Genomic DNA, 25,518 nt, shown 5'->3' on the forward strand with positions numbered 1-25,518 from the left:
TGTTACCGTCAAAGACAGTGCCTAATTCATAAAGTAGTTATGAGGACTAAGTAAGGTAGTAAATGGAATGTGTTTAGAACAGAGAATAGCCTATAGTAAGCACTCCAATTTTAGTGATGGTGATGATAGTTATTATCACTACTACCATATGCTATGCTGGTAACTAGAATAAAAGTTAAAACAGCCAGCCAGGTGCGGTGGCTCATGCCTATAATCCTAGCACTTTGGGAGGCCAAAGGCAGGCAGATTACCTGAGATCAGGAGTTCAAGACCAGCCTGACCAGCATGGTGAAACCCTATCTCTATTAAAAATGCAAAATTAGCCAGGTATGGTGGCACATGCCTGTAATATCAGCTACTTGGGAGGCTGAGGCAGGAGAATGAATCGCTTGAACCCAGTAGGTGGAGGTTGTCGTGAGCTGAGATCCTGCCATTGTACTCCAGCTTGGGCAACAAGAGTGAAAAACTCTCTCTCGAAAAAAAAAAAAAAAAAAAAACAGCCATGGTCTCTGCTTCAGTAGGATTTAGATTCAAGCAGTATATGGGTTGCAGACTCATAGTTAGGATGTACATATATAAGAAATGGGGCTGTGGCAGTGATATCAGTAGACCCCCATGCCTGGCTGGAGAAAACAGAGACAACTTGGCCCCAGTAGGTTGTTACCTTCTGGGAATGAGGACCATTGTTGCCAAATCTTGCTTTTTAAGAGAAGTTAGCAACTTGATTATGTAATATCTCCCAACTTCTAAGAACGGACAATAAATGTAAATTAATAAAGCAAATGCTCTGTGGGCTAAAAGCAACTGCATGTTGATGGTTCCTAAAAGTGCCAGTCAACTTCTTGACAGGCTGGCTATAATATCTCCAATTCTCCACTTTTTGAGATGGCCTGAACAGATGTGGGCAAAGCTTACTTGTCAATTGATCTTTAATTCTTGGCTCCCCCACGAAATGCACAGAATTTATAAGTTGGGAGCTTACAGGGCAAATATGAATGTTAGAGACTATCTCTTCAGTGACACAGAGGCACAGATAGGACCAATGGGGTGGATTGGCCAGGACTTATAGGACAAGGGTTTAGACAACTACCTTTTGCCAGAAAACACAAGGACACTATAGAGCACAGATAGGTGAAGAGTTTAACACAATTTATTTTATGCTTAAATAATCGACTAGGTCATCCAGTGTATGGTTTTTCATACATATGTCATTAGAGTTATGTGTCAATGAATGCTGATTTTATGTGAATATAATCAACAAATTAAAGAATTTCACCAAAACCCAAATAAAAATGCCCTTTAAAACACAGCAGCCTTATTAACCTAATATGACACTGCTAGAATGGTTACAAATGATTGGCTTACTGAAATGTGTCTACATCTTATAGCCAGTACACAATACAGTAATAATTTTACAGCGTGCTGCCATTCTACTAGCTAAGGATTTCTGTTCAGTCCATTTTAAATACCCCCGACTGGGGCCTCTTATGAGCACCATCCACCTCTAAAGCGGCAAGCATTTACTCCCTTTTAAGCACTAACAGATAGCACCCCCCACCCCCTAAAGCAACTACCGTATAGGTTATTTTTTTGTTGTTGTTTTTAGGTCATTTCATTGAAAAATTGGCAATAGCAACAAATATTAAATGAAGGGCTTTGTGTTTACAGATAAAATCTTTTGTGTTGCAGTATACTGTAGTGTTTGCAAAATTGGAAAAGATTTAATCAAAATAAGGTGATACACATGCATCAAAATATTAGTATTCTGAAGAAAAAATTTTTTCACAGAACTACAGAATTCCTCATTTTGGGAATTATTTAAATTTGCAGCAGATTTTAAAGATTTGTTTTTTTAAAATCAAGCTAGCAGTTTTGCATATACAAACATTATAATTGCTAATATACAAGAATCAGTGAAGAGTCCCCCCCACCCAGAACCCCTCCCTCCTCTTCTAGGGTGAAGTCACTTGAGACCCCTATTTGTTAAATGCATTTGCAATATTCTGTTTGTGTTCTAAGAGGCAGTGCCTTATCAACATTTTATTCTATTTTTCTGTTAGAATTTATACAGTGTTACTATTTACAGCAAAACTATCGATGTTTTAAAAAAGAAACAAATAGTGTTTATACCCTGACAGTTTGGGTCCAAGAAAAATAAGGCGAGCTGTTGTAGATTTAGTAATTTTAGTGTTTCTCTGTGATTTGATCATTTCATCTCCTCTGTTCCTTCTGATGGCAGGAATTTCTTCCTTTTGTAAATGACACCAAAATCACTTGAGATAAACTGTTAACAGCATGGCTTCTTGTATATACACTGCATTGCTAATTGCACACGCGCCAATCCGGAAATGAAAGTGATTTCCATGCTCTGTAAATTGGCTCATGCTAAATTAAAATGTGGGTGGTTTTCTTTTTTTCTTTTCTTTTTGCATAAAAAAAATCATGCCATTAATGTGTGGAAGCAGCGAACATACACACACGCTTCTCGGTGAATTTTTACTTCCTGCTGACATTTCTTCCATGAATTTCTCAATACTGGCAGTAAAAACTTATGATCCTGTGGAAAGAGAGACAGTAGATAGCGAGTTTAGCTTTCTTTTTCTTTTTCTCTCTTTCCCCCTGCCTTTTTTTTTTTTTTTTTTTTTTTAAGAGAACCAGTGTAAGCCTTACTTGCCAATCAATAGAAAAGTCTTAGAGAATAGGGGTCCTCCATTCCCTATGGGGTGGTTTAACATGATGCTGCTACCTCCTAGATGCCTTAGAGAACAAGGCCCTAAGGTGTACTGGAAAGCTCTTAGAAGGCAGTGACCTTATGTAGGTGACCCTGTGACCTCCAGAGAGCCTTGCTTATTACTGTATTTGTGTTTTGTAATTGCACCAGACCAACCTGGTTCAACTTTTATGTAACAAAGTTGTGAGTTGTTTTTGGGTTGCCATAGACCCTCCCCCAGCCCCCACAGATGGAAGGTCACATAACCTGAGCATGCCCAGATAAACTAAATGTGCAACCATGGGAGGAACCTAAGTTCTCAGACTGAGGAGCTGATTAAGAAGCCTATGCCTCATGGCAGGATCCAATCAGATAGAGCCCTGGCGTCACCCCATTGCAGGATCCAGTCAGATCATGCCTTCTGGCAGTCACCTCACTGCAAGAGCCAATCAGATCATGCCTCATAACCCTATGCTTCTAAAACCTGACCCAGGCCCCAGCTTGGAGAGACAGATTTGAGTGGTTCCTCCAGTCTCCTTGTCAGTCAAGTGGCAATACACCTTTCTCCTGCAAAAACCTGGTGTTCGGTGTTTGGTGTTTGACTTTCCATTGTGCATGGACAAACACCAAGTTTGGTTTGGTGACGGTTTTAGAGATTGTGTTGGCAAGACCCTCTTCTAGTTCTGTCTGAAGCTCAGGTCACTCAGCTGCTTGGGGAAGCCATTTGTAGCCCTTTGGGCCTTAGTCTTATCTGTAAAATGAGGTGGCTGAGAGAGGTAATCTCTGAGACTTCTCTCAACATCAAAATGTAAGGGGGTTGGGACTTCCATGAGCAAAAAGGGCCAGAGATATGGAGTTAGGCTTAGAGCATCTCAGCTCTTTCTGCTTATTTTGTAAGTCTCTCACTTCTCCAAAAATTCAACTAAAGGAGGAAAAGTGTCATTACTTCATTATGATGACATTTCTTTTCCATAAGCAAATTAAAATTAAAGACAAACCTCTACCACTGCAAAGAACGTTTGCTTCTGTCCATATCAGTCATAATGGGACAAACTAATTTTATTTGAGCTTTTTAATGGAGGCTTCACTGAGAAAGTCTTGTTTTGCTGGAGGATTCCTGCATAAAGCACCAGTGTTTTATTTCCAGTCTTAGTGTGTCAAACTAAATCATTCTTTGGCAGAGGTTTTCATACTTTTGTGTACATTGTTGTGGTATGAATTTGGCTTTTCCATAAAACAAAGTACTTCCTATATATTGTCTCTCCTCCTTGTTCAGTATGAAAAGCTGACAAACTTGAATGCCTGCCTGAGAACAAGATACAGCTCCTACAGAAATCCTGAGTAAGGCAAGAACAGTTTTAAGAATAACTCTGCTCACTCACATATAAGCAACAGACTGTATTTGCAGATCTAGGACAACCTTTAGAATTCTGCTTCTCTTGGGGCCCAAAAGTGTTTCTAGTGACCTTGAGGATGTTTACTTACCTTAGACAAGTATCTTCCTCTTTAGATGGGTCACCTAGGACACCCTGGCTTATGGAAACCTGTTGGCACAGCACTTCCTCTCTCTGCCCCACGACAGGCCCTGGCTTCCTTTTTAGTATTAAAAGTGCTACTGACCTCCATGCCCCAGGTCACTAATGCATGGGGCCAAGAACATGAAGGTATCAATTCCTCTTATGTGATTTCAACACCCCTCCCCTGTGACTCTGCTGAGGTTCCAAAGAAGGAAAATGACTCACTTGGGTAGATCATCTTGCAGAGGATGGGCAAATCAGAATATGATGATCAGGATTTTCTCACCTGTTTTTATCATTTAATCCTAATCTTTTAGGCACCAGACTTCTTAGATGGTTCTATGATAATGTTACCACAGTGCCTCACTCCCTGTTTTCTCTAAGACCCTCTCCCTGACTTTTCAAAGCTTGATATATAATTTATATACCATATTTCAGCTATTATACACAGCTTTATAATTTTTTTTTTTTGAGATGAAGTCTCACTCTGTTGCCCAGGCTGGAGGGCAATGGCATGATCTCTGCTCACTGCAACCTCCACCTTCCGGGTTCAAGCCATTCTCCTGTCTCAGCCTCCCGAATAGCTGGGATTACAGGCATGCGCCACCACACCTGGCTAATTTTTTGTACTTTTAGTAGAGACAGGGTTTCACCATGTTGGCCAGGCTGATCTTGAACTCCTGACTTCAAATGATCCACCTTCCTCGGCCTCCCAAAGTGCTGGGATTACAGGCGTGGGCCATGGTGCCTGGCCTGGCTTGATATTTTTAAACAAATTTATGTAGATGTGCGATCATCACTACAACCCACTTGAACTTTTCTTTTTCTCCATGTCTCCTAAAAACCAATCCAACTTCCCAGGTTAATTTTGTAATAAGTAGCCAGGCCTTTCTCTTCTCACCTCAATGCAAGCAAATGTTATCTTTCTGGATATATTGGATATATTTCTGTAATTTTAAAAAATGCTGTGAATTATGCCCACTTATATTCTAGTGAGGATGGTTTGGGTGATTTTTTTTTTTAAGTGGGAGTTAGTTCCTCTTATAACTTTTTCTTTTCTTGGTTATGCAATCAGAGCATGTTGGTTCCAACCACACTGGGTACAGGAAGGTCATTCAATGGACAAAAGACTTTATTCCAAGTACAGTGTTGCAGAAAAAGCACGAGAACCTTGGCTAAGTGACTATGTACTTGTTATAAAAATATTGATACAATATAAACTGTGATGACAGCGCCATCTGATGGGAAGGTGTGAGGGCAGAAGCCATCAAAATGACATTTCAGAAATAGAATTTTGAATCTTTTCCCTTTTTCTGGTTTAGATAATGAATATGAGATAGATGCACCTGCATTTAGGAATCTTTCTTTGGGTTTTGTATGACTTTCAGACCTAAAGGTGGGAGAAACTAAATCAGAAAACCAATCTTTCCTTTCAGCCATTTCACTGTATTTTTAAGAAACATTTAAAAGTAGAAGAAAACAGGGCCAGGTGCAGTGGCTCATTGCTCTAATTCCAGCACTTTGGGAGGCCAACAGGGGCGGATCACCTGAGGTCAGGAGTTCGAAACCAGTTTGGACAACATGGTGAAACCTAGTCTCTAATAAAAATACAAAAATTAGCTGGGCATGGTTGTGGCTACCTGTAATACCAACTTAGGAGACTGAGGCAGGAGAATGGCTTGAACCCAGGAGGCAGAGGTTGCAGTGAGCTGAGATCATGCCACTGCACTCCAGCCTGGATGACAGAGCGAGACTTAGTCTTAAAAAACAAAACAAGACCAAAAAAACTAACACGAAAACTGCAATTCATTGGATTTTCATGGCAGTTGATACTTTACAGTTAAATATGTACTTCATACATCATATTTAAGGATAGGAGACCCTTTTTAAAGCTAGGCATTCTGACCTGACAAAGAGGAGCATGCTCTGGTACAGAACTGACTTGTCCTTTATAGGCCAATGGACATAGCTGTGGCTTTTAGACCCTAATGCCTAGCTTTAAAAAGGGTCTCCTATCTTTATTTGGTATCTGAACCTTTCTGTGGTCCAGCCCAGTGAAACTTTTTAGGCTTAATTCCCACTCTTCTCCACTGAATAGTTGTTTTGCAATCTCCAGTGGTTCTCAAACTTGGTTGCACATTAGAATTATCTGGGAAGATTAAAACAATAACAATATCCAGGCTACATCCCATAAGAGTATACATAGAATTTTTTGGGATGGTGCGCAGCATTAGAAATTTTTTTAAACTCTTGATAATTTGGCTGGGAATGGTGGCTCACACCTATAATCCCAGCACTTTGGGAGGCTGAGGTGGGTGGATCATGAGATCAGGAGTTCAAGACCAGCCTGGCCAAGATGGTGAAACCCCATCTCTACTAAAAAATACAAAAATTAGCTGGGCGTGGTGGCAGGCACCTGTAATTGTAGGCTCTCGGGAGGTTGAAGCAGGGAATTGCTTGACCCTGGGAGACGGAGGTTTCAGTGAGCTGAGATCGTACCCAGCCTGGGTGACAGAGAGAGACTTCGTCTAAAAAAAAAAAAAAAAAAAAAAAACTCTCGATAATTTGAGAGCCAGTCAAATGTTCTGGAGCAGTGCTTCTCAAAGTTTAATGTGCATTACACAGGACTCTTCCAGTGTAGATTCTGATTCAGTAGGTCACTGTTTCTGAAATTCTGTGTTTTTATTTTTGTTTTTTTTTTTTTTTTTTGAGACAGAGTCTCATTCTGTCACCGAGGCTGGAGTGCAATGACACAATCTCGGCTCAGTGCAACCTCTGCCTCTTGGGTTCAAGCAATTCTCCTGCCTCAGCCTCACTAGTAGCTGGGATTACAGGCACGTGACACCATGCCTGGGTAATTTTTTGTATTTTTAATCTGTAAAATACAAAAAATTAGCCAGGCATGGTGGCACGTGCCTGTAATCCCAGCTACGGAAATCCCTGAAATCACAACGGGGTTTCACCATGTTGGCCAGGCTGGTCTTGAACTCCTGACCTCAGGTAATCTGCTCTGCTCATCTCGGCTTCCCAAATAGCTGGGATTATAGGAGTGGGCTACTATGCTGGCCTGAAATACTGTGTTTACAACAGACTTTTAGGCATGCTGATACTGCGGTCCACAAACCTCACTTTGAGGATCTAGATTACATACCAAGTATCAACTCCAAATTGTTTTCTAACTTCATTGTCTTTACTCGTGATTTTGTATCCATCTATACTTATACTTTCCTTCTCTGATCATCGTCTGTGGCTAATTCCTCTGCTACCCTTCACAGTTGTTTCAAATGCCATCTCTCCTTGAATGTTCAGACTTCACTTTCCCTAATGAAATCCACATTTGTAGTTCAACTCTTACTCATCTTTAAGACTTAGCGGTGTCATGGCTTAAGGAAAGCCTGAGCCCAGTGGGGACAGAGCGGTGTTTACTCTCGTTCTCTGTTTCTCTCCCTACCCACCCCTCCCTTTCCCTTCTCTTCTATTTTTCCTTCTCTGTAGTTACAGAAGTCTGGGACTAAGACATTTTTCCAAATACTAATTTTAATTACTTTATATAACTATAATAAACTGTGCAGTTTCAGGTAGCTTTGTTGTTTCACTAGTATGAATAAATAGGGCTTTTTGTTTGTTCTTTTCTATTCACTTGCGATTAAAAAGAATCTGAAGTCAAAGAGCTGGAAAAAAATACTGGAAAAATGTTCTTTCATGTTTTGGCAGTGAAAGAAAAACACAGTAATAAAATTTTGTAGCTATTATTTTTATCAGGTAAAGATATTTATTCTAAACTGTTCTAAAGTGGGTTAGCTAATTTAATCCTAATAAGTGAGGTACTATTATTTTCTCCATTTTGTAGACAAGAGAGCCACAAAGCTATTTTTTTTTAATTAATTATTTTTTTTCGAAAGAGTCCTGTTCTGTCACCCAGGCTGGAGTACAGTGCCATGATCTTGGCTCACTGCAACCTCTGCCTCCTGGGTTCAAGCAATTCTTCTGCCTCAGCCTCCTGAGTAGCTAAGACCACAGGTGTGCACTGCCACGCCTGGCTAATTTTTGTCTTTTTAGTACAGATGGGTTGGGTTTCACCATGTTGGCCAGGCTGGTCTCTAACTTCTGACCCAGGTGATCTGCCTGCCTTCGCCTCCCAAACTGCTGGGATTACAGGTGTGAGCCACTGTGCCTGGCCAAAAAGAGAGCCACGAAGCTTTAAATAGCAAGCTCAAAGTTACGCTGTTAATATTTAGTGGAGTCAGAATTGGAAATCAAGCCACCTGACTCTAGAACCCTCTAGAACCCTTGCTCTTAAGGCTTTTGTTAATAGGGATTTTTTAAGGGTAAGAAAAATATAATATAAAAACTCTATATTTACTCTAGAAGAAATCTGGTAAAATATTCTGGAGGGTGGGGTCCTGAATTTGTAGTGAAGCAATTCAGGCCATAGCTCTGACCTCCGAGAATCAGAATCAGGAAATCCAGACCTGTCATTAACCACACTCAGCCTTAGAGATTTTGCTTTCTCTCTGTTACTGTTCATTCCTTAGTAAAGAGGAACAAGAATACATTTCACTAATTTCCTAGGGCTACTATGAGAAACAAGTGATGTGGAATAATAGAAACTTTTCTCAAGTGTAAGCCCCACCATCACATGCAGAGGATTTCAGACACTGCTGTTCTCACTTCTCCCACTGTTGTATTCTAGCATCACTGGCTGTTGCTTCTTAGTCCACGAGCCTCCGTAATCCAAAGCTCTTCAAGGTTCTATTCTTGGTTCTCTTAATACTAGTAGTAATAGCTGACACTTACTGAGTGCTTACTAAGGAGGGTCATGGTTGGAGCTCTGCAGGAAGGAAGAGGTCAGATGCAATCTTTTTAACTCTGAAATGTTGCTTTTGAGGACTCAATTTTTGAGTCCCTTCTTGGCTTACTTCAACTTTCTCCCTAAATAATCACATCTATTCTCTGGTGTTCAATACCCATTTCTTTTGTGACGATTCCCACATTTTTATATGCACAGCCCCAACTTTTTCTCAGAGCTCCAGACTTGGGTATATAACATAAATACTTGGATGTCTCATAGCATTTCAAACTCAAGTCCAAGCCTGAATGTCTGTCACTCTTCTTAAAACTCATTCCTCTTCCACTTCTGCTGCTTTCTCTATCATCTAGTTGCTTACACCAGAAATTTAGGAGTCACCTTTGACTCAATGCTTCTTCTCCACTCTACCCCACAAGCTAATCTATCAAGTGCTGTCAATCTTCCCAGCCCAAGCCATCATTATGGCTTAGTTGAACTGACGCAATAACCTCCAAACTGGTTATCTTCATTTTATTCTTGTCCCCCTATCCATTTTCTACATAGTCCATGCTCTTCAATTTTTTAAGAGAGGGAGGAAAGAAGACCAAGTTAGGTCCTTGCTTAAAATCCTTCAGAGGCTTCGAATACTTCTAAACACACACACAATTATTTTAAGTTCAAGGGTACATGTGCAGGTTTGTTACAGATTATTTTGTCATCCAGGTACTAAGCCTAGTACCCAATAGTTACTATTTCCTATCTTCTCCCTTTTCTCACCGTCCACCCTCAAGTAGGCCCCAGTGTCTATTGTTTCCCTTTTTGTGTCCATGTGTTCTCATCATTTAGCTTCCAGTAAATGAGAACAGCAGTATTTGGTTTTCTGTTCCTGTGTTAGTTTGCTCAGGATAATGGCCTCTAACTCTATCCCTGTTCTGCAAAGGACACAACCTCACACTTTTTTAATAGCTGCATGGTATTCCATGGTGTATGTGTGTGTGCCACATTTTCTTTGTGCAGTCTATCATTGATGGGCATTTAGGTTGATTACATGTCTTTGCTATTATGAATAGTGCTGCAGTGAACATACGTTGTGTATGTGTCTTTGTGATATAACAATTTATATTCCTTTGGGTATATACACCCAGTAATAGGACTGCTGGGTTGAATGGTAGTTGTGTTTTTAGCTCTTTGAGGAATTGCCACACCACTTTCCACAATGGTTGAACTAATTTACACTCCCATCAACAGTGTATAAATGTTTCCTTTTCTCCACAACCTTGCCAGCATCTGTTATTTTTACAGGCAGTGAAACTAGATTACTTCCTAGTTCCTTCCCTCAGCACTCCACATACCAGTGTTCTGGTAAGCAGGGAACAGCAGATGCATGAAAGTGAAAACTAGAATCTGTCTGCTCTTTCTTACCACTTTAACCTGTGGGGCTAAGAGGACTGTAGGTGAACTAAAGAAATGATTTTACTTTACCTTACAGACTATAGAGGACATTTTTTTTCCCCACCCCAAATGGCCTTTCTAAATGTAGCTAAGTAGAAATAAATAGGACAAAGTAAAATGTAGAAAACAATGTAAAAGGGCTGGGCGCAGTGGCTCACGCTTGTAATCCCGGCACTTTGGGAGGCCGAGGTGGGTGGATCACGAGGTCAGGAGATCAAGACCATCCTGGCCAACATGGTGAAACCCTGTCTCTACTAAAATACAAAAAATTAGCCGGGTGTGGTGGTGCACACCTGCAGTCCCAGCTACCTGGGAGACTGAGGCAGGAGAATCGCTTGAACCTGAGGGGCATAGGTTGCAGTGCACCACTGCACTCCAGTCTGGTGAGAGACCGAGACTCTGTCTCAAAAAAAAAAGAAAGAAAGAAGGAAAGAAAGAAAACAATGTAAAGGAAAATAATGTGACCTATAAAGAAAAGCAGGCAAATGTAAACAAAGCTCACTTACTAAACATTTAACTTAACAAACAATAGTGTCACTAACCTCCTGTTTTTTCCTTTTGTTTATATAAAACACTAGATAGATATGTCAGTCATTTAATGTAGACTTGGAAACTCACTTTATTTCCACCAAAATTATATCCTCAGATGCTGTTCTGCTAAAATGGTGAAAGGCTGGATCAATAAAACTCTCAGAGTATAACTGTAAGAATTATTTGTTGCCAAATAGTCTTCTTGTTAGATTGCATAAGGCTACTGTATTTCATAGTGAGCCTTTACTCATAACATTTATATTTGATTCTGCAACCATGATTTACAATTAAATTGCTGCCTAATTTGTGAGGAGAACGTGAACGGACTGTGAAACCAAAGTCAAGTTTTAGTGTTTATATGTATGCAAACATAAAACAGATCTTGGACAACTTCGTATTTGATTTTCAAAGCTGAAGGACGGGGAAAATTAGAATCACTTATTTAATGAAACTTGTAAGTTTCACAGGAATTTAAGTCCTACTGTTGTTGATATGAACACACATCACCTCGACTGACCGTTCGCTGTTACGAGTGGCTCTTCTTTTCCACATGCCGGATTTCTTTCTTCGCTTTCACCTTAAAAACTTCTCCCTGCTTTAAAAGGAATGTACACATTAAGATTTCATAGTGAAAGAGTTTTAATTATAAAGCAGTCCCATTCTGATCCTTGGAGGCTGGAATAGGAGAAATGAAAGAGTTTAAAGCACTTTGTCACTTCATCTCCAAAAAGACATACAATCTATTTGGCTTAACCACACAGTTTAGCATCATCAAGGCAAGCTAGAGAGCACTGTCAAATGAATACAATGTAATTGTACTTGACAATAATTCAGTAGGTTAGTGATAAACCAAAATAATGAGCAGCCTGTCCATTTCCTATAGTAAGCTAAAAGAAATAGTCACCACAGCTCACAAGGCACCCAAACACCAATTCTTAAAAATATCAGTAAATTATAATTTATGCCTTTTTAAGACCAGCAGAATTGTAAGCAATCTGTTGTAATGAGACTAAACCTTCTTAGTTAAGTACTAATCCATGAAAATGCTGTTGATCTGAGGGACTTTTTAAGTTAATGGAATTACCAATGAGTTCCTCTTACTGTAGACCAAGGAGGCATCTATTTTCCATAAACAAATCGTCTCTTCACTGAGCATCAGGAATACAGTTTCCTGAGAGCAAGGCTGTTGCACAAGAAGCCTTTTCAATTTTCTGATGTACTACTTCTGATAAATTTTCCATTTACTTTTTCTAATGTAAACATAATCTATCGAAGTTTCTGTTTTTAAATTGGAAAGGGTAAAGACTAGAAACAAGTGAAAAATAACCAGATATGTTTTCTCTGACAGATAGGGGTTGGCTGGAGGGATTCTTTAACTGGCACATGGGAAATGGGCTGTTATAAACCCGAAGAGGGGAACCCCCTCTTCAGACTAGGATGGGGGAATTCAGATTTAGAACATGTTGGAAAGAGAAAATGTATGGATTTGATGTGCAGATCTTGAACTGAGCCTTTTGCCATTCTAACTTTAAAGTCTGTGAGTTTGGAGTGCTCTCCACCCCTGTCCCAACAGACACTTGCTGACAGCCAAGCTCTAGGTGGGGCTTGAGGCACTGCTCAGATGTTTGGTGGTGAAGGGTCAAGGGTTTTATCTTCTTTCTCCCTCAAACTCGCACATTCTGTCCCCCATAAATGACCTTATCTTTATGAAAACTCTTAAAAAAAAAGTATGTGACATTAAAGAATGTTAGGAAGAAAAGTATTTTTCTTTGACCCTGATCAAATGCATACGATGTCAGAAGCAGCAAACACTTCAAGATGCCACACTGCAGATGCCAGCCTGTTAGCAGCAGTTTCTAGGGAGCGCACAAAGCTTTTGTCCTCTACATTCTCTTTGGCAATCCCTCTCCATTACCACATCATGTTTTCTCTCTTGTGGGATAACAATTCGTCTTAATACTTTCCGAGTGATCTGTAGGAAGCAATGGTGAAAAGTAGAGATTTTTCTGTTTCAAGAGGTGACACTACAGCACAAAAGTAGCAGAGCTTTTAATGCAGAAAATCTAAATTTCAAGAGAAGCACAAAATCTCAATGATGATTACTTTTCTGGTGATGAGGTTGCCTTCTTCATCGGTAAATTGTTCTTCTGTGACAGATTCACCAGGAATGTTTTTTGCTTCCTCTCCCTAAAGGATGTGGCATAAAGATTAGCAACATACTAGATGGAGAAAGCTCCACAGCACTCCAAACACCACATACATGCTCTGGAATTTTAGAGAAAAAAGTCGTAAATTCTACTTGCTACTCCAGTGCAAGGGGAAAGGCTGACTTCACTGACAGTTATTTAGTAGTCAACAGCATTCAAGCATTAAACCTCAATTACGTATAAAAGTGATGGTTAGCAACAAATTCCAGAAGGAAGAATTTGAAAATACATAATTATAGGATGCAGTTATGTACTGGAAACCAAAAGGCTTCATATGTTGAAACAAATTTTGGCCAATGATTAGAGCTCTGATTAGATTGTCTCACTTTGAACACTGTTTCTTCTTCATTAGTTCTACCAAATCTCTAGAGATGTTTGTGGATTAAGTTTTATCTAACTTGAACTAAGATAGTACCTTAGTTTGGGCATGACATTTATCACTCTGGTTTATTTAAAAATTCATTCACTAAAGATAATATATACATTTTTCAAAAGATTATGAGAAAAGTTCAGGGTACAGAGAGAATCTTGTTTTAAAGACTAAATCTTTCATAGCTCTTAAAATAAGTGAGAATAACTGTGTCTGATATATGTACATAGTTTATACACTGAAGTATCTTCATTACCGTAGGCAAAAAATAGATAAAATCAATACCAAGGGAATTTAAGATTATATCTTCTGATCTTTGCACCCACATAAGAACACAAAGTTGCTTTGTAATAAGAAAAAAGAATGAGAACAAAAGCATAGTATTTTAGTCTTTATTCTGTCATTTTAAACCAGAACTGCCTTTCTACTGGCTAGAACATACGGCAATCATAGAATGTGCTCACCATTGGCTGGGATTGACAAAATTATCAGAGCCACTATCCTTTACATTCCAGTAACACAGAGTTAGAATCTGTCTTTCTGATTTGTTATCTAATTTTGAGGGGGAAACTGAAAGGTTTCACTCTGAGTTTTAAAAATAGAATACGTTCTTAACTCCCCAGGGTGGGCGCCTACTTTCCTGTTCATAGACAGCTTGGTGAATTTAGATGGCTCCATAGTATCTCTCCACTAGCTCTATGATTATATCATAAGACACACTGCTCAGCAAAGGTAGCACCATATCTGCAATACATTACCTTCATTTGTGTTTAACTTAAGATTTGTGCCACTTATAGTTTGGGAGAACAAGGATAAACATCTTCAGGATGGACTTGTGTTCCAGGAACCTATTGATCAGTCAGTCAAACTTCTTACTGAAAAGGTGAAATGGATAATGCTGCTTGGCAGTGTACAGATGTGGTTTTATTTTGTTTTAGGGAAAATGGCCAATCACAAAGATAGCTGCCTTCCTGGGAAAGTGAGATTCTAACTCTTTGTGTTACTGGAATGGAAAAAGATAGTGGCTCTGATAATTTCGTCAGTGCCAGCTAGCGGTGAGAACATTCAATGATTGCCATATGTTACAATGAGCAGAAAGGCAGTTGTGCTTCAAAATAACAGAATAAAGACTAAAATGCTGTTGTTTTGCTAACAAAGTTTTGTTCTCATTCTTTTTTCTTATTACAAAATGATTTTGTGTTTTTACAGATTGTGGGTGCATAGTTCATGACAATGAGTGGGACATTTAACTTGTTTTTCCTCACTGTGGTATACAGGTGGAATGAACATAAAACAAAGTGTTTCTTGCTCTTTTTTAGTGCATCCCCAATCTTGCTTATGACCAGTTTGAATCAGCGCAGTGAAGAGAGGGGGAAAAAAACTGGAAAAATGTAGAGGTCTTGTATAAATGCACTAAAATTTGCAACAAGTTTTTAATGGGAGTGTTATTTGTATTTTTTATGGTTGGTGGTTTCAAATGTTTGGAATAAACTCAAAATTTTATTTTAAAAGTAAAGTCATGAAGAAAGCAAAAAAGCCAGTAAAAAGTGATGAAAGTTTTCATTATAGTTTAAACATGAATGACAAATATTTTTGAGCTAACTTTTGGAAATGTCCAGCTCTTTGAGCGATAGGCAATTAAAGAACCCAGGAAAGTCCCTAAAATGGTATCCTACTGGGCAGGTAATGAATGAATCAAATCCTTTTGTGGGAAAAGATATCAGCTAATTTTTAAGTTGTTTAGACAGTCTCTGAAAGGACTATGCAGTAGGCATATGTATAAGCATAGTGAATACATACAAGTATATTGACAGTAATAGGCTTACAAAAAGCAAAACCCTACTTATAAATAATAAGCCAAAATAGGAGGAACAGATTAGATAGGAGTTGATTAAATAAATAGGGAAGACAGTGAGGAGTTATAAAATATGTTTTTAAAAAATTTATCCATCTTTAATTCTGTCAAATATATTAGAGACCAAATGTTACCTAGGAGAGAGCTCTGTGGCCTCTCTTCAATGGGAAAAAGTAATCTCAGTGAGTTTTTAAAGTTCTTGAAAACACTTTGTACTTCTAAGTAAACAAAATTGTCCCCGTGATCTTGTCGACAACAATATTTCTGGAAACCTTCCATCCTTTCCCCACGACCATTATAAAGGAAAATTATAGAACACGTGGTGTTAACATTTTCGGCCATGGTGACTGCCTTAATGAAAATTAACAGTAATTCCTTTTGAACTCCTGCTAGAAGCACTGCATTTTATAACTTTTATTTCCCTGTGAATTTTTGAAAAAAGTGGAAGAGTGGCAATATGAAATGTACCTATTTGCTTTGATGTAAACATTAAAACTTGAATTGTCCAAAAATACGATTGTTGCGATCTATTTAACAAAAGGCAAGTATTAAGCAATATGAATAGTATTACCCATTTTTATATTCTGAGAAACCTAGCTGAGGATGTGTTTGTACATGTACTATCTATATTTGTGTGTGTGTGTAAAAACAATATGAAGCTTATGAACAGTGGTTATCTCTGGGAAATGGAATGAATGTATAGAGCTTACCATAGGTTTAAACTACCTGATTTAGGGGAAACATACATGTAAGCTCTTATTTAGAAAGCCAGTAAAAATGTTGACAATTTGAAATAAAAATGCAGCTGTACTTTATAGTAAAAATTCAGTTATTTGAATTTTATGAAACTTCACAATAGTCTGGTTGTGTGTTGGTTTAAAGTTTTTTACCTTTGCAGTCACTGGATTTGCTTAGCAAATAAGATAACTCAGGACTGGTTAGTAACTTAAATTGCTTCTAAGCATTTGAAACCCTTGTGATATTATCAAATTATATAGAGATTAAAATTTTATCAGCATATTTATTTAAGTCTCATGACAAATGGGATAATTTGTTAACCTGACTCATTCAATAGGAGTCTGGAAACATTAAATGTTAAAAAAAAAAAAGGTTAAAACTTCATAGAAAAAGAATGGATCCTTTTTGAAAGTCAAGAGAAAAATCACCATCACCTCATTTATTATACAAATGGAATTCTAAGGAAACAGATTTGCCCAGATTTTGGCAATCCAATCCTTAGCATACATACTGTTTCCTCTGGGAGATACTTCCCAGCCAGAGTTATCTCTGGGAGGGATGAAACAACCCCAGAATAGTTTTCAGAACTGGGATACTAAGTGCTAGGGGGCTTACTATGGCAAACAGTATTAATTACGCTGGTTCAGTCCAGGTTTGGACAGCATCCATGAGGTAGGTCAAATTCCCAGCATTCCAGCCTCATCAAATGGTTTCCAGGAATGACAGCCCAATGCTGCCCTCTTCTGTGCTGCTGAAAAGGTCGGAATGGCCAAATACCTGATTTAGTCTAGCAAAATAATCCTTATTTGTTCTGGAAGAGAAATACATTTGTTCCTCAGTATCCACAGGGATTGGTTCCAGGACCTCTGAGGATAGCAAAATCTGCAGATGCCTAAGTCCCAGATATAAAATGGTGTAGTATTTGCATATAACCTACATACATTCTCCCATATACTTTAAATCACCTCTAGATTACTTATAATACCTAATGTAATGTAAATGCTATGTAAATAGTTGTTGTACTACATTGCTTCTTACTTGTATTACTTTTTGTTTTATCTTCTGAATATTTTAGGTCTGAGATTGAATTTGTGCATCTGGAATGCCCAGCTATAGAGGTCCAATTGTACAGTGTTGTGGAAAAGGCACTTCACTAGAGAGCTAGGGATTAGGTTCTAGTCCCAGAGCTGCTGCTGTCTGGCTGTGTCATTTTGAATAAATCAGTTTATCTCCAATCTTCAGTTCTGAGCTCTTGGAAACAGTAATTTTAGTCTCAATGACCCATTTAGGTACTACATTCCCATTTTATATTTTTGACAGAGATGATTCCTGTGTCATATTTACCGTGTACTATTCTAGGCCTCGAGCTCTTTTCCATTAGAAAGATAGCAACATATGGAGTAAAGAGAAAAGCAACAGAAATGTGACTCTTTGCAATTGCCCCAAATATCTGAACAGAAAAATAATTTATAAAATGTTTTCGTTAAACCTATAGCTTCCAATAATGATTATGCCTATTTTTAGCTTCTGGTTTTTCATCACATATGAAACATATCTCTCAAGCTTGTTTGTAGGTGATCCTATTGTTTATACAATGCCTTCCTCAGTTATAAAACCTCTTCTCTGATAACTCCACTCAATCGCTCTAAAATTACATTAACTTCAAGAAGTACTTGGGGAGAATACAGACTCCCCTGTTTTATGAAACCTACAACATTATAGTGGATTTTTGTCTTTTAAACCTAAGTTCTTAATAAATGTATTATTATGTTATAATCATATTTTAAGCTAAAAAAAAACATAGATAACTCACTCTAAGAAAATTACTTAATAGCTAACTTGCTGGTGCATGTCTAGAATTCTGGAAGACCAAAAGAAATAGCTCTTACTGATTCGGGAGGTTTTGAAGGTACTGTTTTTGTCTTCTCTGAGAAAAACTTCTTTATCCCCTGCCTTCCACTTTTTTGCATGGCTATATTTTCTTTTGTCCTAGATAGAAGAAAGTCAACTTCTATCACGGGCAGCTATTATAAAGAAATGTGGTGGATTTAGATGTAACATTAGTATGTGATATTGTAAACATAAAAGACAAGTTTAAAGCACTATGTGCTTTTTCTAGACATTTCACTTTAAAATATCATTTCTTGAAGTCACTGATTATGAGAATAGCAAAAAAAACTCAGAAAAACTGAATCAACCATTCCCCCATCCCATCCCACAGAACATGTGTGAGGTGACTGATTATGAGGATTTTATAGATAGCAGGTTGCATACTTGCAAATGTGCTAGACAGCAATTAATAATTTGGCTTGCCTATATGGAATTTTCAAAGACGTGACTCATGGGTTTTAAAGGAACACTATTGAGCTTACAATTGATTTGCAGGATAACTCAACATGTAGACAAAGATTTATTTTCTTCCTTAATGCTTCCAGAGTCTTAGAAAAACTACATTAGGGCGGATTCCGTGGAGTTTCTTCACGAAAAGTGAAAAGCAGCAGCGTTAAGAAATTTTTGACACCTGTGCCAACTTTTCTGACTTCTGTTGGGTCTCTTGACACTTTGGGATTGGATGATAAGTTTGATAAATGGTTTTCAATAGATATTCTCTTCCTCTTTCTCTCTAGAGCACTAACCAAGAAGCCTCAAGTTATTTGGATCATATCAAAAATCTGTGCATTGAAAATGGCTTTCTAGTTCTTTGCACTCAATTATTCTAACACTAAGAAAGACCTCTCTAATGATGAAGTAATGAAAACAGGTGGCAGACTGCAAGAAGGATTCTGTGGAATCTTACTATGCATAAGGTCAGTGCTTCAACGGATCTTTGTGGAGGAAAAGAAAGAATCTTTATTAATAGTGCTTACAATTGTGCCGTAATAGAGTGGGATTAATATTTCCCTTTTTTTTTTTTTAAAAAAAATTGACTCCTATACTTAAAAATACAGCTTGATTTTTTTGGGTATGTTAGTAAAGTGAAACACTTATTTCAGAATTTTTCTTTACTTGACTTGCATTGTGTCACATATATCCATGCCAGGTTATAACCTCAAATTCTCAGCCACTGATTGCTTATGAAGAACTGGTTTTCATTTAAAAATTCTTAAGGCAGTAGGAATTTGAGACTGAAAAGGAAGCCTTTTAATTCTTTCATTCTCTTTCTTCTTTATCTTACCTCACACCTTATTACAGTTTCTAAGGTTTCAATTGAACATTTCATGGATATGAACTACTGTGTCACCAAGGTAGAGTCTTTACTCACTCACATAACACTTCTTCAAGGAAAGTAGGATACAAATGCCAAGAATTCTCAAATAAAATTACAACCGCCACATATCAAATAGGCCTATACAGAATACCATGCAACATGGCTTTTTTGCTTTTTGGTTGTTGTTTTTACAAGCTTTCAAGTGTGCAAAAAAATTACACAAAGCCATTGCATTATCAATCATGCTGACATTTCAAAACCACAAGGAAGGAGTTTCTAACAGTACAGCAATGCCACATACTGATCCAGCTACAGGATACCTTTATAATCAAACGCCGGCGAATAACTCGGGTAGTGACTCTCCGTTCTTCCTCTGAGCTTGAATCACTCTCACTGTCTTTCAAGTCCTGATAAATGCATTTTTAGTATAATTTTACCATCACACTTAAAATAAAAAATATTCTGAGAAGGGAAATCAAAAAAGAATTACATTTACTTTTTTTTCCCCCTAAGGAAAATAATGATGTGTATTTGTGAGAGTTTTTAAAAAAAATTAAGTGGAAGAAAATTTTTGACCAGGATTCTAAGTGAAATTACTCCATACATGTGTGTGTGTATGTGTACAGGTAAAGATCAAGCTGGTTATAAATTACTAAAAATAATTATGGAGCCTTTTTGGCATCAGAAACTACAATTATTCATATTCCTTTTAAAACTAGTTTTAGATCTATATTCATCTGCCATGAATGCATATACCCTTGGATTTTGGGCCACATTTCATTTGATCTACAAAAGAGGCATAATATTTTTGACTTCTAGGAAATTTTGGTCAAATGTGACAACCTTATCAAAAGCTATTTTGAATTTTATTAAAAAGCAAAGAATCTGGCTGGGTGCAGTGGCTCACACCTGTAATCCCAGCACTTTGGGAGGCCAAAGAGGGTGGATCACTTGAGGTTAGGTGTTCAAGGCCACTGGCCAACAAGCAGAAACCCTGTCTTTACTAAAATACATACAAAAATAATTAGATGGGCATGGTGGCCTGTGCCTGTAATCCCAGGTCCTCAGGAGGCTGAGGCAGGAGAATTGCTTAAACCCAGGAGGCAGAGGTGGCAGTGAGCTGAGATTGCACCACTGTACTGCAGCCTGAGCAACAGAGCCAGATTCCATCTCAAAAAAAAAAAGTAAAGAATTTATATTAGCATATTTTGGCACATATATTTATGTCAGAGATTAATGTCAGCATAATTGCTATGTAACACATAACTGGTACTAAGAATTTATTCAAATGAATGAAGGAATAAATGCATGAAAGCTTGAAATTTTTTTAAAGAACGGATATAAAATAGAACAAGAATATGGTTATAAAATAGTAACAAGAATATAGTTACTGCAAAAAATGTTAATTTTTAGGCAACAAAGGTAGGAATTAGGAAAAACTACCAAGGGGCAAACAGTTCATAATTTGAAAGAGAAAGTATCTTTAGCTTTTACTTAGATGCCGGGGGAAGAGTATTTACTGAGTGGTTATAAGTCTCTTTTAATGGTGGAACTATGAAAATAATTCTGGTATTTTGTCTTTGAAGTTAATTCATTATGTCAAATCTAACAGTCCTAGAGACAGGAATTTAGTTAACAACCATTGGAAAAATGAATTCTAGTATTTTTTTTTATGTGGAAACAAAATTGCTATAGGAGGTATAGCTATTAGATAAAATGCTTTATGAAATGTTAGTTGAATAGATAATAAACTAGGCCATTTGTTTCACCAACAGTAAACTTGACAAGTCTTTTCAAATGTTAAACAGTAATATCAGCCTTGACTTTGTAGGGAATTACATCTCAACAAACCACCCCAATGAACAATATGGTTTTAAAAGGAAATCACAACCACTATCCTTAAAAGGAGTGAAGTTTTAAATTTTTCAGTAAAGGACAGTAAATTTAGGACACTTAGAATGATCTAAGTATTGTGGAAGGAAGCCCTGCAAAGTCTCAAGAAGGCAGAAAAAAGTAAAAGGAGTTCGTGTTGATGAAGGAAAATAATAATTAGTCAGCATTCCAGGATTAATGGGTTGGATGAGGCAAAAGGGAAAACTGAGTCTGAATTATCCGTACATGGAATCTTAAGTTGGGGAAAAGTTTTCACCTGGGTGAATTCAAAAGTAGAAGAATATCTAGGTTAAAACAAACACAAAGAATCACATGAGACCACCCCCTTATATATAAAAAAAGTGGCCATTGGGTCAGTGTTTCAGTTTCCACTTTTTCCCTGGAGTCCCTGCTAACCTTAAAGTGCAGATAGAAGTAGAATCTCAGGCTCAGATACCTTTTAGAGAATTATCTAAGAATTGGTAAAGGGGAAAACAAGAAAACCAAATGAGATTTTCTCAATACTCCTTTGCCATGGGCCACTGCATGGAAACAGGTGGAAAATAGCAGAGTTTTACCTTATAACAGCAGGCAGTCATCCGTGTAAGAGCCGCACCCGGACTTTTGACCTGATTTTTGGGGGGATAAAAAGGGGGCTGTTTTCTGAGATCATACATCAGATGACCTAGTTGGTTGCTATTATACTATGGTATAGCCACGAACGACACATCCTAAACTTCTTTGGATTTCTTGTGAGGTCAGGTTCATGTCTCCTAGAAACTTTAATTCCATTATGGATTTTTATGGTCATGAAATCTTTATGCATTAGAATAGGACTCGAAACCAATAGCAGAGGCACAAACTCCTTTACAAGAAATCTTGAAAATGTTTTCTAATTGTAAATTATTTTCCTTTACTGACAAACTCAGCTGAGTTTCCACTCAGGGTTTAAAATTTAATTTTCAACCATCTTTATGCCAATTGCCAATATGATTTTCCAATAGTGCATACATATACACATGTATACACACAGCAGTGTTTATATGTATTTGTATAGTAATTTGCCTTTAGAACTTTAACAGCCCTTTGCAGAACATTCACAAGAAAAATACTACTATGTTACTGCTTCTCTCTATATTTTGTGGGATCATTTTAGTAGGAAACTTATCTAAAACTCACACTACTAAAATATGCTAAGAGTAAAGTCAAAGACAGAAATCAATATTCAAAACCACATTTGTCAGGAAGAAGTTAAAGGCCTGAAAAAGACTTAAAAGAGCTTAAAACAAAAACAAAACCATTAATATAAAATTTGGTGATGGCAGTTACTAAATGAGCTAGAGATTATTTTAGGATATCATTTAAGCAACTGATTACCACCATCAAATCTTATATCAAAGCAACTAACAGGGAAAAAAACCAGATGATCTAGAACTGTACTTCCTTTTACTCTCCTTTCTAACAAGCCTGAAAATAGTCAAACATAGTCTGCAGAAGGGAAAAGGAAAGGATATTACTGATAAGCTGATAATTAGCTCCTGAGCGAGTGAGAGTTTGCTAAAAGTCTTCTTAAACCTCAAATCAATCTTGAACTCATTATTTTAGAAAAGACTTGTTTTTTCCTCCCAAAACACTAAAGTATGGTTTTCAGTGAACTAGATATGTCTCAGGGAAAACTGCAAATGCTACTATTCCAAAGATGTGTAACTTTCAATCTCTGTCAATTGCAGAGTTGTTGAAAAGACATAAAAATTGAGAGAGTAAAATGTGGTAAAAAATGTAGGAAACAGAACTGGTTTTTATTTTCTTATATCCATGTATGAGTCATAATTTCAGTTCAAAATACTTTTAATATCTAAAAATAGCAAACCTCAAAGGGAAAAACCTATTAGATGGTACCACAAAAACAAGTATGAAAAGCAAGCCAATTCATCACAGTAAGGTTTCACAGTGATTAGACACACATGTTAAGACAATTATCAACTTAGATATAAAAATTAGAAAAATGATACTTCTAACTTTAAATTTCTAACTGCTGTCAACTCACCTCATTTTAGGCTTGGAATTTCATCTCTTTAATTTTTAAAACAGCTTTCAGACGACAGACCATACAGAATAGAACTTAGATGAGTCAGATGCTATAGACTGTTTATGCCAAGGAATCAGAAAGGATCGGAATGATTATCTTCCTCCCATGAGGAAGAAGATGGAGTAGGAGTTAGGAAACCTAAATCCCAGATAAAATACTGGATCTTGAACTAGTTTCTTAATGTCTCTGGTTTTTGTCCCTCCTAAAAATGGCTTAACAGATATTTATTCCCTTTTCCTTCACAATGAATGAAGGTATGATCAAATGGCATATATTTTACTCAGAACTCTTTTTTACTTATGTGTTTTACTCAGTACTTACTTTACCTCTACCATTAGTGCTAAAATTTCACACATTTATAATTTAGAAATGGTTAAAAAAAAAAAAAACAACAACTCTGGGCTACAAGATTAATCCAAAGAAGTAAAGCATCAATACTTTCCATTTCAATGACGGCTACTGGATGACCAGATGACATACCTTTTGCTCAGACCCACTGGACCCCTCTTCTTCATGGAGGTTAAGCCTTGGCTTGCCATCTGGGGGAGAAGTCCTACTCATCTTTTTCATACTGACAGGCACACAGGGTTTAGTCTCTTCTATTACAAGCTTGCTGGTTTCTTCTAGAGATTTCTGATATGCTGCTAGTGGTGATGCTGGTTCTTCAACATGACCAGATCCATGTATTTTTGGTTTCAGAGTTTCCTTAGTATTCTGTTTTCCTATATCATTTTGGGATTCTGGAAAGTAAGGTTTTGTCTTTGCTTCTGGAGTGATTTCTGTATGGCTTCCATTTGCTTCAAATTTTCCAGCTTCTCCTTTGAGATATGAGGTAATGGAATCTCTACACTGGTCAGGGCTGTAAAAGAAAATTTGCAAACTTACAACGGCAACATATGCCTTAGGCTTCAGAAGCTCTAAAGTTTTAAGAACTGTGTTTTTAAACTACTTCCGAAGGCATAAAATAGAAAAGTTTGAAAAATGTGGCCATTGGATTTAAAATGTGGCTGGGTGCAGTGGCTCATGCCTGTAATCTCAGCACTTTGGGAGGCTGAGGCGGGCAGATCACGAGGTTAGGAGTTCGAGACCAGCCTGGTCAACATGGCGAAGCCCCATCTCTACTAAAAATAATAAAATTACCCAGGCGTGGTGGTGTATGCCTGTAATCCCAGCTACTCAGGAGGCTGAGGCAGGAGAATTGCTTGAATTCGAGAGGAGGAGGTTGTAGTGAGCCACTGCACTCCAGCCTAGGTGACAGAGTGAGACTCTGTCTCAAGATAAATAAATAAAATGTAAGGGGCTCTCAAGGGTGTGGGTGTCAGGAGGTGCTACACAGCTTCTAGACATCCCCCAGATCTCAGTTGCCAAATTGCTTAGCCATGCTCTCATCTAAATATTTAAATTGCAGTTCTACAGCTATTTGAATTCTAGCATCTTGACAAATGATCCTGAGAGGTTCATGGACATACCTAGAGTTCTAAGCCCACCAATCTTGAAAAAGATATTTCAGAATGCTTTTCCATTGCCAGTAAAAAATAAACTGCTGGCCAGGCTCAGTGGTTCTTGCCTGTATTCCCAGCACTTTGGGAGGCTGAGGCAGAAGGATTTCTTGAGCCCAGGAATTTGAGACTGGCCTAGGTGTGGTGAAACCATGTCTCTACCAACAAAATTAAAAAATTAGCAGGGCATGGTGGTGCATGCCTGTAGTCCCAGCTACTCGGGAGGCGGAAGTGGGAGGATGGCTTTAGCCTGGGAGGCAGAGGTTGCAGTGAGCAAAGATTGAGCTGCTATACAAAAAATTGCACCTTGTCTCCCAAAAAGAACAAAATGAATTCCTGTGGTCAAGACTGTGGTATTATCCCAAGAACCCCAAATTCCAATTCTTAGTGTATGTTTTCAGTCATGAATCCTGCCATCACTTTTCCAACTCTAATACCTTTACTTGAATCTCATTTTTCTCTACTCTTGACCTCTGCTAATCTCACAAGTGATTTGAGTGTTGCACACCCTTTTCTACTTACTGAGAGAACTGTTTTTCCCTTAATAGTAAAACTCTTTCCTGGTCAGGCACAGTGGCTTATACCTGTAATCCCAGCACTTTGGGAGGCCAAGGTGGGCGGCGGATCACCTGAGGTCGGAAGTTGAAGACCAGCCTGACCAACCTGGAGAAACCCTTTCTC

The 25,518-nt window shown here is 37.9% G+C and overlaps 1 protein-coding gene across 6 annotated transcripts in view; it reads right to left on the minus strand.

The window, feature by feature from the left end:
• Nucleotides 1–1,132: 1,132 nt before the first annotated feature.
• ANK3 (ankyrin 3) overlaps nucleotides 1,133–25,518 on the minus strand; it is a 359,094-nt gene continuing 334,708 nt past the window's right edge. For 4 of the 6 annotated variants that reach the window (XM_012445733.2, XM_012445740.2, XM_012445738.2 and 1 more), the window contains 3 exons: nucleotides 23,819–24,197; nucleotides 11,517–11,594; nucleotides 1,133–2,557 (listed from right to left, as the gene is read on the minus strand). In XM_012445733.2, coding sequence (XP_012301156.2) covers nucleotides 11,526–11,594; nucleotides 23,819–24,197 — 448 coding nt within the window. In that variant the 3' untranslated portion in view covers nucleotides 1,133–2,557; nucleotides 11,517–11,525. Of the gene's footprint in view, nucleotides 2,558–11,506; nucleotides 11,595–12,914; nucleotides 12,972–13,102; nucleotides 13,187–19,697; nucleotides 19,785–21,827; nucleotides 21,879–23,818; nucleotides 24,198–25,518 lie in introns of all 6 variants that reach the window. The other 2 variants (XM_021675764.2, XM_021675765.2) reach the window with 2 other exon arrangements.

Source organism: Aotus nancymaae, unplaced genomic scaffold, assembly GCF_030222135.1.
Source record: "Aotus nancymaae isolate 86718 unplaced genomic scaffold, 86718_ANA_hifiasm-v0.15.2.pri h1tg000010l, whole genome shotgun sequence".
Classification (NCBI taxonomy): Eukaryota; Metazoa; Chordata; class Mammalia; order Primates; family Aotidae; genus Aotus; species Aotus nancymaae.